Source organism: Castanea sativa, chromosome 6 (genome assembly GCF_040712315.1).
Source record: "Castanea sativa cultivar Marrone di Chiusa Pesio chromosome 6, ASM4071231v1".
Taxonomy (NCBI): Eukaryota; Viridiplantae; Streptophyta; class Magnoliopsida; order Fagales; family Fagaceae; genus Castanea; species Castanea sativa.
The window spans coordinates 58,587,805-58,605,336 of NC_134018.1; the positions used below are offsets into that span (position 1 = coordinate 58,587,805).

At 34.1% G+C, this 17,532-nt stretch overlaps 1 protein-coding gene across 2 annotated transcripts; it reads left to right on the forward strand.

Annotated features, from left to right (window-relative positions):
* The first annotated feature begins 3,751 nt into the window (after nt 1-3,751).
* On the forward strand, nt 3,752-12,810 carry LOC142639206 (heterogeneous nuclear ribonucleoprotein Q). 2 transcript variants are annotated; one of them, XM_075813331.1, is made up of 9 exons: nt 3,752-3,963; nt 4,759-5,213; nt 5,320-5,436; nt 5,529-5,669; nt 5,765-5,941; nt 10,893-11,097; nt 11,885-12,063; nt 12,144-12,229; nt 12,319-12,810. In XM_075813331.1, exons 2-9 carry the CDS (start codon nt 4,812-4,814, stop codon nt 12,467-12,469), a joined length of 1,458 nt encoding a protein of 485 aa, XP_075669446.1. In that variant the 5' UTR covers nt 3,752-3,963; nt 4,759-4,811; the 3' UTR covers nt 12,470-12,810. The 2 variants fall into 2 exon arrangements, with proteins under 2 accessions (XP_075669446.1, XP_075669447.1); XM_075813332.1 differs by having other exon boundaries at nt 4,798-5,213.
* Nucleotides 12,811-17,532: the final 4,722 nt, after the last annotated feature.

Sequence of the window (17,532 nt, forward strand, 5' to 3'; positions counted from 1 at the left end):
AAATATTTTACATTTGAAAATATTTTACTTTGAAACAAACAAAGCATAAGTGACAAAAAAATAAAATTATCTGAAGTTAAAATAAATTTTTTTTCATTCATTATGGAAAAAAAAGCTACGTCATTAAAAATGCCAAGTCATTGTTCTGTTAGCCACATATGTAATACCATTAACGATAGTTAGTAAAATGACCAATATAACTCAGTTTTAAAACTTGAGGGACTAATTGTGCTTACTTCAAACTTGAGGGACCGATTGTGTACACAGAATAAACTTGAGGGATCATTATTGTAGTTTGGCGAAAATAAAAATTCCATTGAAATGAAAATTTACCTCATGAGACATAGTTTAGGATTTAGTTTACTTAAATTTAGGTAACCTAAATCTTGAATTTCAAAAAATTTTCATCAAAGCCATAAATTTTTTAAGCTATTTCATTTCATGCCCTCAAAGAGTCCATATTAATTAAAAGTAACAAAATTTTTAAAAATTTGCAATTAAAACCTATCTAAACATGAACAAGCAAAAAAAATCATGTGAAATTATAATACCTCTAATATACTAATAAGAATTATGAAATTATAATATATATATATATATATATATATATATATATATATATATATATATATATATTTCACGTTTAGATCATTTTTTTTTTGTGAGCATGTTTAGATCATATTATATCAGATACTATATAATAAAAAGTTGACTTTTGTAAGTTGTAGTTGGGTAATAGTTACAAATTGCTTAAATGAGTATATTGTGTGTAGTATAACTTGTCTTACATTCCCTTAAAATTTACCATGATTTTTTAATGTAGGTTGTTGTGTGCTTTATGTTAAAACTCATGCTCTCTCCCTTCTGTGTATATGTTTATTTCTCCAAAAAAAAGAAAAAAAAAAAGTGGCTACACATCTCATTGTGCCAAATGAATATCATTTATTAAAAAAAATTCGGTAATTACATAATCACTTATAACTTTGAATGGTTTCATATTAAACCCCTTAATTTCACCAAAAAAATAATAATTAAAACCATGAATTTTTTATTTTAAAAAAAATTATCCCTCAACAAGTCACAATTAACTAAAATTAACAATATTCACATAAGTTGTGAGTAACACTGTAAAATTATATAATTATCAATCAATTAGTTATTTTCACACATTCACCATTTATGATTAAAATTATAAATATATTGAAGTTATTATCATGATTTACTTAAGTGAAACTATATTACCAAAGATTTACTAAAATTGAAAGGCAAAAATATTGTTTTCATTCATAAAGCTTGCATGAAGTTTGTTTTTTGTCTCTAAACTTAATCTTTTTTTGTGGTCCCTAAACTATTAAAAAAAATTCATTTTCATTAAACTTTAAAACATCTTTCATATTGTACATGTGACCAATATTTTGTTCTACATGTTAATCTCATGTGTGTCATTATTTTTTTAAATGTAATGATCCATGTGAAACATGTCAAATTTTTTAATCTTTAGAATAGTGTCACCTAGTTTAGTCACAAAGGATAAGTTTACGAGAGAGGATGAAAGGACAAAAAGTGTAACGCTTTCAATGTCTAGGGTCAAAGAAAAATGTTTTAAAGTTTTTGGGAAAAAATGAAATTCTAGAAAACTTTAAGGATTAAAAAAATATTTTGTAAAATAAAAGTTATGCTAAATTACAAATTCCACCATCTAACTTTGCCTAAAATTCAATTCAATCATGTGGCTTCACTTTTGTTCAATTCAATTTTCTAGGTTTAAACTTTTCAATCCTCCTATTAATCTCCTTTAGAATTGTGTCGTTATTAACCCCTAAATCAATGTTGTTTTTGAGTCTCATTTTAGGATACTTAATGCAAATTCTCTAAAAGAAGTGCATAAACAAATTAAATTGATCAAAGTTAAAAGTTAAAGAACTAAATTGAATAAAAGCAAAGTTACAAGACTAAACTAAATTTTAGGTTAGATGGTGCAATTTATTATTTAACCTTAAAATTATTACTCCAATTAAAGCTCAATTGTAAAAAAATTCAAGAAATTTAAAAGATGTTTCATTACTTATTTTATAATATATTGTAATATTTGGTTTTGTATAAAAGCTTTAATTTATATATATCCCCATCAAGGAGGTCAACATAGTTAATACAATACCAGATTGGAATAATGTTTTACTGAATAACTAGCTAATTTCTTACAATCCGCTAACACAACATTTGACACTTTCAAAATATTAACAAAAATTATTGTAAGATGGGATAATACAATAGATCTCCTCTATCATTGCTTCAAACTGCCAAGGCCGTTGGTTTTTGTTCCTCCATTGCTGTTAAAGTTCTCTACTATTTGTCAAAACAACCATTCTGCAGATGTCCATTGTTGTAGCTTTAATGAGAGCTTCCTTGAGTGCTATTAATCTTGCAAGTCGACGATCCTCAATTACCACACTCTGTCCTCCATTAAAGAGTTGGTTGCCTTCTCTGTCTTTGCCCATGAGAGCAATGCCACTCCTTCCTCTAAACATATGATATGCCTATCAACTTCTACTTGGATCAAGATCTGCTGCTAATCTTTTTTATGCCTCCAAATTGTTGTGGTTGGTGGAATGATGCATTCTCCATTTTGTGGTGCACCTGCATTGAGTAGACCCAGAATGCTTTCCATGAGCAGTGAATCATACTTACTCTCTAGCAGCCACTTGGTGATTTATTCTCTTATGGAGCCAAAAGGCATTGACTCCTAATTGTAAGATTATTGGGACCATACTACTTTAGTGAAAGGGCGGTGCATAAATAAGTGGTCAAATAGTTCAAGAAGGTTGGTTTTGGACAAGGAAATGTTGAGGATTTATTTGCTTTCTTCATTATTCATACTATTTTGTTTTAATTAGGGAGATGTTCCAGCAGTTGGTTGTATAGTTAATAAAGCCATAAACAATAGTGACAGAAGAATGTTGAATTAAGAATTGGGGTTTAACAAGAAACCATGTAGGGTGTTGTAAGGGGATGCTATGACCATTTCCAATTCTCCATGACCTTTGGTAGACTTTTGGGTTGGCTTTTCTTTTTCTTTTTTTCTTTTTTAATGATGTTTTTCCACATCCAAGAAATATGGGTTTTATTTCTTAGTTGGTTTAAAAGCTTGATAAGTACATCCATCATACAATTTAAAATAATTTTATTTTTTTATTCTAATAAAAAAAATTCCACTATTCCATTTTATTACACTATTGAAATATAAGCCCCATTTGGCAACGATATTTAAATAACGAAAGCTGATATTTAACTACCACAACATGAATTTTCACATACTTTTCATCTATAAGTATTTTCATAAAACTTAAACAACATTACTATAAATCTTTTACTAAACGGGGCCCATAATATTTTAATTTACCAAAAAATTTAATGGGTGAAATTTTTGAAGGAAAAAATACAAGGAAAAGGTGGAGACAAAGTGGAGTTTGGGTAGAGATGAAAAATTAAAATTATTTCACTATTTAGCTGCTATTATTTATGAGCCCTATTGCACTTTTTAGCGTTATTTATGGGTTCCACTGTACTATTTTAACTAATTTTTATCTTTATTTACAGTACTTTCAGAAATAATTTTTCAGTTTTAGCAAAATAAGCGCCAAAATCTAACGTGGAAAGAAAAACACAAACACAAAACAGAAAAACACGTGGCAGAGTCTGATTAGTTGATAGGTACCTGAGGAGGTACACCCGGTCGCTCCGAATCCTGGCTCTCATTCTCAAATAAGGGGGTTTTCTGGAACAGAAGAAAGAAATCCCACCCGATTTTGGGGTTTGCTTGGCTTTGCTCGCTGCAGCTGCTCGTAGAGTCGTCTGATTAAAACCCACCTACTCTCTCGGAGAAACCAAAGCAGCAAACATAACCACAAAGGGCAACCCTCCTAAAACCCAAATCTCAAAACCCCAACTGCTTTCGTAGTATTGGTATGCACAACTCTCTCTCTCTCTCTCTCTTATTCCTTTCGTGTTTTTCTTGGGTTTCATTGGCGGCTGCTTCTACCTCCATAAACCCTTCATTTCTGTGACTGGTTTCTGGATTTGATATCTTTTTCTATGTGGGTTTTCCTCAATAGGGTTTAAGGGTTTTTGTTTTTTTTTTTTCATGCTTAAAAATAAATAAAAAAATCTGTGTTTGGTTTTTTTGCAGTTAGATTGTAAAAATTTGATTTTTATTGGAAACAAATTGTCAAATTCGAAGAATTAGAATACTGGGGTTTTGTCATATTCGTTGAATGAGTTCTTTCCCTCCAACAAACTTTAAACTGAGATGGGCTAGTCACTAAAAGAGCTATAATGCAAACATTTAGGGCAGAGTCTAAGTCAACCTTTTTTTCTTCTCTAGGATTTGGGTTTCTTAAAAACACTATCTTTTGGTCGAAATTTGCTTGAGTCTGAAGAAAATAGCCCTTTTATCTTTGGTTACATATGGGCTTTTGTGCTCGAAGTTGGTTGCCATGCTTGGATCTAATAAATTGTTTGATAAGTTGCATTTGTAGCAACCAAATGGGGAATTTGACTCATGTAGCATTTGGGGCACTTGGTTGAATTCACTCTTGTACCATTGCTTAAAACATCCCTTTAAAGTTCTATTACCTCCATCCCCAAATACGACCACAAAATTCCTTTTTTATTTGTTGCTTCCTGCCATTATCATTGTACTGAAAATTATGCATCTTATGGGAGCATTGTATTTTTCGTGAATACCATGAGCGCCTTCAGGAAATTGGTGCTGATTAGTGATTGGATGACAAAGTTTAGGTTTTGAAGTAGTTATGGCAGAAGGTACGGAAGTTGAAGAGCGGGTGGATCTTGATGAGGACAATTACATGGAAGACGATGATGTTGAAGAACAGATAGATGATGACGAGGATGGTGCGGATGGAGCTGGGTATGAAAATGATGAAGAGAATGTGGAAGAAGTACATGAGGACTCTATAGCTGAGGCTAGTGGGAAAGACCAGTCACCAGATACAGATAGAGGACACGTTGCCTCTGAATCCATTGAAGATGAAGAAAGGCCCACTGCTCCTATTGATGAAGAGAAAAAGGAGAAGTGGGCTGAACTTCTTGCCCTTCCTCCGCATGGGTCTGAAGTTTTCATTGGTGGACTTCCTCGAGATGCCCGGGAAGAAGACTTGAGGGATCTCTGCGAGCCAATAGGCGAAGTTCTCGAGGTTGGAGTTGTACCCTCTTGCTTGCAACACCTCTTTGTTTATATTTACTCTTTCCTCTTTCCATTCGTATTTTCAAAAAGGGTTTGATTTTACAATTGTTTTTCAGGTAAGATTGATGAAAGATAAGGATACTGGTGATGCCAAGGGTTATGCTTTCATAGCATTTAAAACAAAAGAGGTAGCACAAAAGGCTATTGAAGAGATACATAGCAAAGAATTCAAGGTAATCATGGTGCTCATTTTAAAACCTAATACCCTTTTGTTAAGAATGTTCTGACGTAACAGTATTCTTCTCTATATGCTTCATGACCACAGGGTAAAACCTTAAGGTGTTCACTGTCCGAAACTAAGCACAGATTATTTGTTGGTAATGTTCCAAAGAGCTGGACAGAGGATGAGTTTAGAAAAGTCATTGAGGAGGTTGGTCCGGGACTTGACAGCATTGAGCTTATAAAGGTGGGGTTTCAAATTGAATTTTCTCTGAACTTATTATAAAATTGGATGGTTGTAAATGCTTACCTTGTGAGCAACATTGCTTCGGTTATTTTCAGGATCCTCAAAATCCAAGCAGAAATCGTGGCTTTGCTTTTGTTTTGTATTACAATAATGCTTGTGCCGATTATTCAAGGCAGAAAATGTCAAGTGTGAATTTCAAGTTGGATGGAAATACCCCGACTGTCACTTGGGCTGATCCGAAGAGTACACCTGATCATGCTGCTACTTCTCAGGTGAATGTTAATGTAGAATTGTGGTATTAGTTGAATACTTGAATTCTTTGATGAAGTGATTGGTTTGGGGATGCCTGTCGGTATTTACTTTACTTGGAATGTAATCTTGCCCACCATTAGTTTGATAAGGAATTTTATAAGATTTTTCAAAATATGAGATCCCTATGTTTGATTATTCGTAGGAATTATTTATGCATCCCAAAATATTCTTGTTCGAAGTAAACTTTAATTACATCATATCTTTTAATTCTGTTTTAAAACGTCAATAATATATCAAAATATTAAATCAAATTGGATCCAAGAAAAAGATAACTAGATATCATCACTATCTATCCTTTTTCTTTTTTTTTTTTAAAATGGTTAATGAGAAGATAAATTGTTGGTGGCAACTAGTATCATTACTATCTTATAAATTTTAAGCTCAATTATAAAAGATATGCTAGATTTCAGTGAAGGCAAGGTATTCAAAATTGAGCTTTTAAAAAAAAAATTAAGATATCAAAATAAATCTGAAACACAGAATTCTGTAGATTAATACCAGCTTATGTCCAATTGAAGAGCAATGTCACTATGATGTACACAAATGAAGCAAAAGCATTCCAACAGCATGTAGTAAAATGACACAAATCGGGTAGAGAGCAAAGAGATAAAGGAGATAGAGATAGATCTTTTTCAAAGGAATTCTATATTCACCCCATTGAGCTCTCGCTCAAATGGCACCCCTTCCCCTTTTAAGAGCAAGGTGTGGGGTGAGTTCATGGGTTTAAAACCCATCAGGTGCTTTTGTAACTTTTTTTTTTTTCTTTTGAGTTTTGGCTTTAAGGAAAGATTAAAACTAGTGATTTCTGCTTCTTAAGATGTGATTCCTAGTCAATTGTGCTACCCCTTGGGTTGCTATTTAACTTAATAATATAAAAAAAATAAAAAAGAAGAGAAATTCATGTTTACACTAAAGTGAGGTTTAGCGGGTATTGGCATTTGGATTTGGATACTCTTGAACTATTTTTATCCAAACAAGGGAACATCTAGGAATTCTTTCAAAAATCATAAATTTTGAGGTATGACTTGAACCAAACACCTAATCTACACCTCTAGCAGGTGAGCTCGGCAAATATGATAGAAAGTAACCCCCTTATGTAGGTCAAGACCCTATACAAGCTCTTTTTTATGTGCTTGAGGGTTATAATTTATGTGTATAAATCTATCTATAAAAAATAATGTGTATAATTAAGATGTTTTACTTGTTGAAAAATTGTGTGTATAGATCCAGTTTTTTAATAGGTTACCTGGTCCTTCACTGATATTTGACTTTTACATCCATTGATATAAATCTATTAAAACTGTTGTTGAAAAATTGTGAAATAGTCTATTTATGTAAGGTTAAAGAAGAGAGAAGAGAAAACATGATACAAGAAATTTTATGTGGTTTGGCAATATGCCTACGACCATGGGAGGCAAAAAAAAGTTTCATTATATTTGGAGATTTCAACAATAGCTCGAAGGCACTCTCACAAGCCCAAACCCCAAATACACCCTTGGTTCTCTCTCAAATCAATAGAGAACACCCTTTTGTATTTAGCCAAGAGTTTCAACAAACTCTTACTTTTGTTTTTAGCCAAGAGTTTCAAAAAACTCTTACTTTTGTAACTCACGCAAAGAGGAAGCACCTTTGCTTTTCAGCACCTAAGCTTCTCACTCTATTGCCTACATCTTGCCCCCACCTCTTCCTCTCTTGCTCACCCTTTATTCATAGCAAAAGTATTCAGCCAAAGTTTTTTTGATAGGTAACGTAAAATATTATTAATAAAAGGCCAACTCGAGTACATTGGGGATGTACTATGGGGGCACAAATTAGAAACCAAAATTACAACGATCAAGTAAAACAGGATGTTCACATCTCTAGTGTAGAATGTTCACAACGTGTAAGAGAAAAGACTTAATCTCTAGCACAGAATGTTCACATCCCTCAAAGTTTCTAGCATTCCTTTCACGCCAAATACACCATATCAAGCAATGAGGCACAAGACTCCAAAAATCTATATTGCAATGTTGCCCAAACTTACCTTGTCAAAACTCAAACAACTCAATAACCTTATGAGGCATAACCCAGTGGAGTCCAAACAAACAAAACACCAACGACCATGACTCACAAGCTATGGGGCAATGTATGGGGCAATGAAGCAAAAGATGATCCACTGATGCCCCACAACTCTTACACATATAACACCAATCAAGAAGTAGCACATGCCTTTTGCAAAGGTTGTCTGTTGCTAAAATCTTACCTAGGGAAGCAAACCATGAAAAGAAAGCTACCCTTGGAGGAACCTTTGATTGCCATGTCATTCTCCAAGGGAAGCATAAGAGAGTAGGAAGGTAGAAAGAAAGATAGAATCCTCTAACCTCAAAGCCTATACTTCTTGCTGGCTTTCAACAAGCCTTATCAGGACCAGACCCTCGCACAATTGAAGAGTAGACCATATCCATAAACAAATCAAAAAATTCTTGTTCCCAATCTTGCAGTGGTCAACAAAAATGAATATCCCAATGAATCTTCCCAGTAGATCAACCAAGGTAATCAAAGGCAAAAGGCGACCTTAAGGTGCCAAGGCCTTGTATGGCCTAAGGCGTGAGGCAACAAAAAGGCGCTAGCCCGAATAAAGCGAGGCACCAGATTCTTAATATATTTATTATACTTATAGAACTTAAATCATATGTACCTAGTGTATTATAATTTTATAATGAAGTTTTTTCAATGTGAAGCATGAAGAAATTAGGTCTATAAAATTATTTCAAAATAGGATTAACATGGTTTAGGCTTTATTAGTTAATTCTAACATTACGTTTTACAACGAGCTTCTATATAACAATAAGTTTTACAAAACAAATTTGTAAATTAATTTAACTAACAATAGGTTTTATAACATGCCTTTTGAAATTAATAATCTAAAATAGGTTTCACATAAAACTTCTATAATTTTTTTTAATTAATTTAAAATTAAAAAAAAAAAAAACTCGATGCTCTCGCCTTGGTGCCTTTTTCATGCCTTAAGGCGGTCACCTTGCTCACCTAGGCTCTAAAGGCAAGCACCTCACTAAAGGCACCTCGCCTTAGAGCCTTTAAGGAGCCTTAGCGGCGCCTCGCCTCGCCTGTGCGCCTAGGTGAGGACCCAGCTCGCCTTTGACTACACTGAGACCAACACATAACCTCCACCATTGAAGAATGCTTTGTCCTACTAATACAATAAAGTTCCAGAAAAGCTTCTTGGAGGGTACAATCCCCACACCATACGTGCTTCCAAAACTTCACTCTAGTACCATCCCCCACATCATACAAGAGTTTTGGAAAATTCAACCAGCCACTTCTAATGAGTTTTGGAATCTCCACAGACTAACACCATTAGCACTTGTCACCTTTTTCATGCGCTAACCATCCCAAACATTCCCATATTTCGCCTCTATAACCATCATATTCTGCCAAAATTGTAACAGTTTAAGCACTTGAAACTTGCTTAGTCATAGGATTTGGCTTGCATGTGAGGACTCAAGTCATGGGCATGCAACTTAGCAAATCATGCTAGACAAACTTGGTTGTTGTTGGTTTTCCACTTTCTTTGAAAATGCATGCAAGACAAAACAAGCATTTAATATTGGCTTTGACAATTCAAGCCAACTTTTCCAACAAAAACTATATGGAGAAAAAGTTTCGTGATACATTGACATGAATAAGTGGATTTTTCCTGTATAAGTTCCGCTTGAAGATGTATGAAGTATTAGGAAATGTTATCATGGCTCCATAGCAAGACAATTGAAATGAAATATGATCATTGTTTGATCAACATGAAAAAGTACTGCTGAAGTTGAATATGAGAATGAAATTTTGGTGGTTTGATCCCCCTTTTTTGGGGTGGGGGATGGAAGGCAGACAGAGATAGAGAGCTCATCTAAACTTTTTTAACTAATGGCCCTAATAGTGACCTAATAATATGGAGCTGCTCATTGTGCTTGTTGAGTTGCTTAGTTGATAACCTGTTATTATGACTCTTCATTTGTTTTATTTTTATTTCATGTTGGTAGGACATTAGCCACACACACATTTATTGCCTACTCTGAATAAAGTCAACTATTCAAATCAAATCTCAGCTGTTATGTTCTATGTTTGAATAGAAGCAAGCTTCTGTTGATGGGTCAGAGATGGATCTCCTGGATTTTCTGGGCAGATTATCAATGGCTTAATTGTTGTGCAGTTTTCTATCTTTATTTTTCTTTTTCTTTTTTTGAGTGTCCTTAGTATACTTGAGGCCTTTTTCTTCACATCAATTATAAAGCTCTTTACTTACTGATAAAAAAAAAAAAAATCTAAATATGTAGTATAGCATCTGATGAAGTAAACCATTATATCTAAAAAATTTCTCACTTAATGGTATTCAATGTTTATCTCATAGAGTTCTATATAGGTATGGTGGTAATGGATGCTTGACAGTATGCAAATAACCTAATGGATCTTTTATGAGTGCCTATGAGAATGTTTTTGTCTGAAATTAACACCATGCCAATGGTTTTTCCCTTACTTGAAAGGCTCCATGTAAAACATTGTTTGACCCAATTAACCCTAGTCCCTTAAGTTGCAGACTGTACCTAGATATCTCAATTCTAAATATCATGTAAGGACTTCTGTCAAGCATTATGTTTCAGTTATATTCTCTTTATTTTTTATTTTCTTTTTTATTTTTGGCTGAATTCTGTATTGTTTATTTGATAACTTGTACTCTTGAAAATGCTGGCAAACTTTACTGGGGAAATCTATAGTTGCTTCTATCATTGTGGAGTTAGAAATATAAATGCTACATCATCTTTTTTGAAAAGTTGTGAAGACCCTATTCTGCCTTTCACTGCTACCTAAAAATTAATTTTCTGGTCTAATAAATGGTTTTACTTGTTTTGCCATTCCCAGGTTAAGGCTCTTTATGTGAAAAACATTCCGGAGAACACTAGTACTGAAAAACTGAAGGAACTATTTCAGCGCCATGGAGAAGTGACGAAAGTGGTTATGCCACCTGGCAAAGCTAGTGGCAAACGAGATTTTGGATTTATCCATTATGCTGAAAGATCAAGTGCATTGAAGGCTGTTAAAGATACAGAGAAATATGAAATCGACGGTATTTTTCCAACAAATCCTTTAATGCTGTTTAGGCAACTTCAAAGATGTGCCAACAATCTTGTTCATTATGTGTTAAACCTATTAATTTTTGGTTTAGCACACAATGGGAATTTTGTCTTATAATGCACATACATACAGCTGATGCCTACTTGAAGACATAATAATCAGAGTCAATTTTGTCTAAACCTATTTTGAGACCTCCCAATACACCAATTATTTAAAAATAAATAATTGACAAATGTAGACTTTAGGCTATGTTAGGACATAAAGGTCATCATAGATTTCAAGATGAAGATTGTGATGCTATCATGATTTTGGCTCATAAGTGGAATGATTAGATCTAATGCCGGTTTCCTCAATGCTATCTTATGGTCTAAGTGATGGCTGTTAGCCTTTGTTCTTTTTATAAAGAACAATAGAGGGAGGGAGGGGTGGGGGAGAATAAAGCTTACTTCAGCATAAGAAAGATAAGAAAAATTCACTGCTATGATTATTACTGTCAGGAGAGATTGTTTCCATAGGAGCATATTGATATTAGTTAAAATATAATAGGAATGATGATATGATAATAATAGTTTTGGCAGGGCTATTTCTGTTGGTTTCTAATTACTAATATAGTCCGGTTTCTTCTACTCCATAATTTATTTTTTGATTTAATTAGAAGTGATTGGAACATAGAAAAAAAATCTGAGTTGTCAAATGTACTGGTTTCAAACTTTCTATAATTATAATTGGATTTGTTATGGTTCCAACAGTAATTTATTCGAAGAAATTTGAACTTGCAGGCCAAGTGTTGGAGGTTGTACTTGCTAAACCTCAGACTGATAAAAAGTTTGAAGGTTCTTACTCCCATAATGCTGGGCCTCATCCAAACCATCTTCCGCATCCTGGGTATGGCGGTTTTGCTGGTAATCCATATGGTTCTCTAGGGGCTGGATATGGCGTTGCCAGTAGTTTTCAGCAGGTACTTGCATGGATCTCTGTATCTTGTCATAGTTTCTTTACTGGTTGAATACCATCTCATAAATTTGCTCACATGAACAGCCAGTGATATATGGTAGGGGTCCAATGCCAGCAGGAATGCATATGGTCCCAATGGTTCTACCAGATGGTCGAATTGGTTATGTTCTGTAAGTTGCCATGAAATTCAAAAGTGGTTTTTGCTTTTTATTTATTCCACCATTTTAAATAATTTATTTTGACTTTGAATTCTTTTCAGCCAGCAGCCAGGCATGCAGGTACCATCTCCATCTCCATCTCCATCCCCTCGGCCTCGCAGAATAGATCGGAGCAATGGTCCAAGTGGACAACCAGGTCGAGGAGGAGGTGGTGATGAAGGCAATCGTGGCAGGAGGTACCGACCCTATTAGTGGTAGAGGACTGGAATGATGTCTAGTTTTTCTGTTTTTCTTTTTTCTCTTTGGGAAAGCAACATGTTGTAGTTGAATGACTAGTTACATCAATTGAAATAACCCTTTCCTTCTCTCTCCCCCCACCCCCTTCTCTCTCCCCCTTCCTTTTCTCTGGACTAAAAAAAAGGGAAAGAAAAAAAAAAAGAAAGATTTTAGAATTAGGAAGTGAGGTATCCCTTAACTTAAATGTTGGTGCCCCAGTTCTGTTAGGTTTTGATTATCAGTATTTGTTTCTAATATATTAACTTTCATGTGTGAAATGCATTTTCTTGGCATTTTTTTTACACATTGCTGAAAAATGTTGCTGTTGCTAGATCAATAGAATTTACACTTCTGATTATGCATCCAAGTGCAGCTTAATTTCTTCATGTGGTTTATGTATTTCATGACCGCCTTGAGGCAAGGTGCATGGGTTACACAATGCTATTACAATTTCAATAGTAGGAAGTGGGACGTGAATTATGTTGCTGTTTTACTTTCTGAAAATATGATTTAGTTATATACTATTTGGTTGTTGAGAAGATGTGGGACAGGTACAGGTTAAATCTGCTCTTGGTTAAACTCGCTAACAGGGAATTACCAGAGAAAAGCCTAAATGCATAAATAAATCACTAATTGGGATCATTGAATATATTTACTGAATGAAAACTTACTTATCATTCTGATAATCAGGCTAACATGGACACGAAACTTATAGAGATGCCATTGAAAGATGTTTCAAAAGTTACAGGATGTTGATCAAATCAGAAATTCTGTGCTAGATTCTGATAGTGAAGCTTTAGGAGGACCACAATTATTGACATATTTTGTATATTCTAGGAGATTTTTTCTCCTGTTTTACTTGGTTAAGGTAATATTGTTAAGGCTGCAATTTTAGAAAACTGAAAACATGCAAATTTTACGCGTTCCACCCACCTACAATGCATGCATAATGGTTGGAGTAAGTCATAATTGTGAAGAAGTAAATCAAGTAGTTGTTCTGTAGCTTAGTTGGGATTGATCTCCATTGACGTGCAGGTGTATTTATTATGTGGTAGAGGTAGAGGCTGTACATGAGTGTTAAAGTGAAACAAAAACTCAATAGCCAAGCATAACTTGAACATGCAGTCAAAATAGTTGCAAAATGAAGCAGCTATCATGTCTCCCAACGTTTCAAAAATTGGGCCACCCTAAAGCAACGTAATTGGTAATTACATAAGTGCGAACAACTTTTCTTTAGGCTGAATAATGAGTGTGAACAACAGTGAGAGCATAGACAACTCATGGATATAACTTGGTGGGACAAACTGGTACTTTCCTAATGTAAATCATGGCAGAACATTTGAATTCGCGACCAAATCCTAGTGAATCGGATATGTCAAATTATACTAAAGGAAACACTTTTAAAACAATGTCTCGTCAATTACGAAACACATGTTTAAGAACAACAACCAACTGCAATTGACTTTACACCCATGTAAAACAATGTCTTGTCAATCATGCACTTCAACAAAAATCTTTGTGCCAAAGTAAAATAATTCTCATCACGCAAAATGTGCAATTTGCCAAAAGTGCATTTGGACAAAACCCAATAAGACAGTAGCGAGAAAGGATCCAATAAAACACCAACCGCAAAACAGGAACTCTGAGGATAAGGTACAAAGTCTTAATCTTTTGCAAGTTAAACAAGGCCAAATTTATCACCAACGGAACATTGAGAATCTAAATAGCACACGCCACTCCACAGCCTCGAAGGAGCATATGCCAAACACATCAAGTTTTAAAACATAAATTGGAAAAAGTCTCTGGACACAACAAAATTTTACAACACCATAGTTGGATATAATCTTATTTTATTTTATTTTGACTTATAGTAGGTTGACACTTTAGCTTGTTTATTGTAAGATTTTAATATAGCAGTAGAACTTGGAAGAATTGAATTCTCAATTTCACATCAAATTCTACATCCCTCAATTGTATTCACGCTTCTTTGCCGAATTCAAGACAGAAAGATCCAAAGGTTGTAAACTAGTTATCTATAAGGCTGTGGCCATATGTTTGGCATGCTTTTGTTTTTTTTTTTTATGATCGTTTTGCATGCTTTTGTTAGCATAACTCATAGTACTCAAGTGATACCTTATATTGATTGGATATTAAAATAAATTAGTTGAGTGTGTGTTGTGTGAGTGTGTATTGAGTCCTATATAAAATATGTACTAGATAAATCTGGGTTTTATAAACAATTATTAAAGAACCACAGTTACGATTAAGTTGAATTTTTCTCAGAGAGCCCTTCAAAATTTTGCACAAAACAATGTCCTCAAGGAACAAACACTCTTCGGGCCTCAGCTAGCTACTGTACGAGTCAGCTACCTACCTGACTTTGATCGACCAACAACTTCAACTTTCAATCCTCTTTTCCTTGATAACCCAATTGAATACAATTCAAATAACAAAACGTCAAGTAAACATATGCCACCACATTTTCGAAATATTTGACACGGAATTTGCCAAAACTAAAATAGTCCTAACAATTTCCTTTGGCAGGACTTTCAATTGAACCAATATGTTCATAGTGAGTGGATTAAGGTGTGGTGATTTATTAGGTTCCTCTACCCCTTTATTGTCAAGAACAGGGTCAGATCATAAGAATCCTGCTGTGTTTCCCCAGGTCTGTATATAGTCTTTTATGACTAGCATGCTAACAGCTCCTTTTACAAGGACTGCACTACCCACCTGCACTATTTAATTAGACACTTGTTGGTTCTCCCATTTCATCACTCTTGCCACAAATGCATTCTCCATTTCAATTATTTAGCAACACTGCAGTAGCTACTCTCTCTAAAATATCAAAAATACATTTTCCTTTGCCAACATTCTGCTGCCATTTTTAATTTTGACAGTTTTACTTCTCCATTTTGCTCTGTTTCATAATTATTAGACAGCTTTCATGGTACATTAAGGCATTAAGCTGCAAGGATCTTAGCAAACAACCAAATTATTAAACAGAAGAAAACAATAGTGCCATATATATAACTAGCTTCATTTTTTTTTTTTTTGGTCTAGTTTCATAATTTTATTTTTTATTTTTAAATTTTGGATAAATTTGTTTTGAAAACATGGATTAGTAGAAGAGTGTTTTTTTTTATGAATATTTTAAGTGGAGTATGAGATATATTTTTACCGAACTGTCTTCAAATTTTTTTTTCTTCTGTTAAACGTAAAGTTTAGGGGGTATTTCTAAACCACATAAAAGTCCAGTCTAAAGAGAGAAATTCTCTTATAGATAGTATAGATAACTGTCATTTTTACATGGGTTCAAAGATACACGGACACGATATGAATATGGGTATAAATATGAGTACAAGTATGAGTATAATATGGCAACACAAGTAACATTTAAAAATTTATAGCATGACATAGTAGATAAAACACTATTACTACATGAGTACGACATCCAAATAAACATGACATGGCAAATAAAACACCGTTACCACAAAAATGTGGCACGGCAAATAAAGTGTTCATACATTGTAGGTTCAAAGTTCAAACTGCCCAAATAAAAAAATTTATAAAAAAAATTAAGAAGAAAATACCAAATCTTGTACAATAGGGTCTCTCATATTCATATGATAACATAACTTGCTCTACTTTACAAAGAAAACCAGAATTCAAATAACCCCAACCTTGATGTTCATTAAAAAAAAAACTTGTAACTTTCAAATTATCAAACAAAATTCAGAAACAATTGATTACACCATAGAAAAAGAAGGAAGCCTTGGAATTATGAATGGGTATCAGAAAGCTCCTGAAGGCGCTTCTCCAACTCAACCAACCTCACACCCCACTCACTCTTAATGCGCAAAGGCCTCACTTTACTATAATCCAGACTACCCTCTTCCACAGAGGATGATACCCCCATAGTATTATTCTTCTTCATCTTCTTACTCTTCATTTTCTTGCTTCTACTGAACTCGTTTTTCTGAGCAGCTGCTCTCTGAAGAGCCCGAAGCACATCTGACCCACTAATCTGCCTTCCCTCGCCTTCTTGTTTTTGTTGTTGTTTTGGGATGGGATTGGGGGTAGTGGAATTGAGTGCTGTGACTTCGAGGATGGTGTGGCCTAGGCCTTTGATGTCTTTGGTGGGTACGGCGTCGTTTCTTGGTGGTTTCGACTGGTGGCGCCGTGGTTGAGAGTTGGCTGAGATGGTGAGAGGTTGAGGAAGAAGCTTGGGTGAGATGATGGTGTGGTGGAGAAGAGATGGTGTGGTTTGGGAGAGAGCCCACATGGCTTGGACTTGGACTTGGACTTGGACTTCGGGGTTCTTCAGGTTTTATCAAGTAGTTTGGACTTTGGACCTTACGTTTTGGGTTCTCATTTGCACATTTCTAATCGAAATCTTTTTGTGGTAGCTGAAAAAAGTATTATATGTACTTTGTTCGCACAATCCATTTAATAATCATTGGTAACTTGTTTAAATGGTGTAGGTGATTTAACACGTTAATGATCATATAATTGTTATCCAATGAGTTAGAGGAGATTCCTTGAACTCAATTAAAAGAAAGAAATCTTTTATCAAAAAGGGAGGGAGCAAAGTTTCTTGCTCATTTGAGTATCATAAAGACTAAAACTACAACAGTTGAATTTATATAATTCTATATTTAACTATTCAAAAATCATATTGGATTATTACCTAAACCATTAAGTTAGATATTAGTTAATGGGCCATATATTAAGGTTAAATATTTAAAATTAACCCAAAATAAAAATGATAAAACAATATTTTCCTTAATGCTAACACAATGGTATTCCCTTTTTCTAAAATGATTTCCCTAATTCAAAACACGTCCTCCCAAGGTTTCAAACACACATCACACTAAAACCATCAATGCTGCCATTTGCATCATGAGAGATATTCACAACATTTTTACAACATTTTTACAATATTTTCACAACAAATCAGAGGTGATTAGTTGTTATTAGTTCAAATTTGAACCTAACATTAAGATTACTTTTTTTCCTAAACAATAACAACCAGTAAC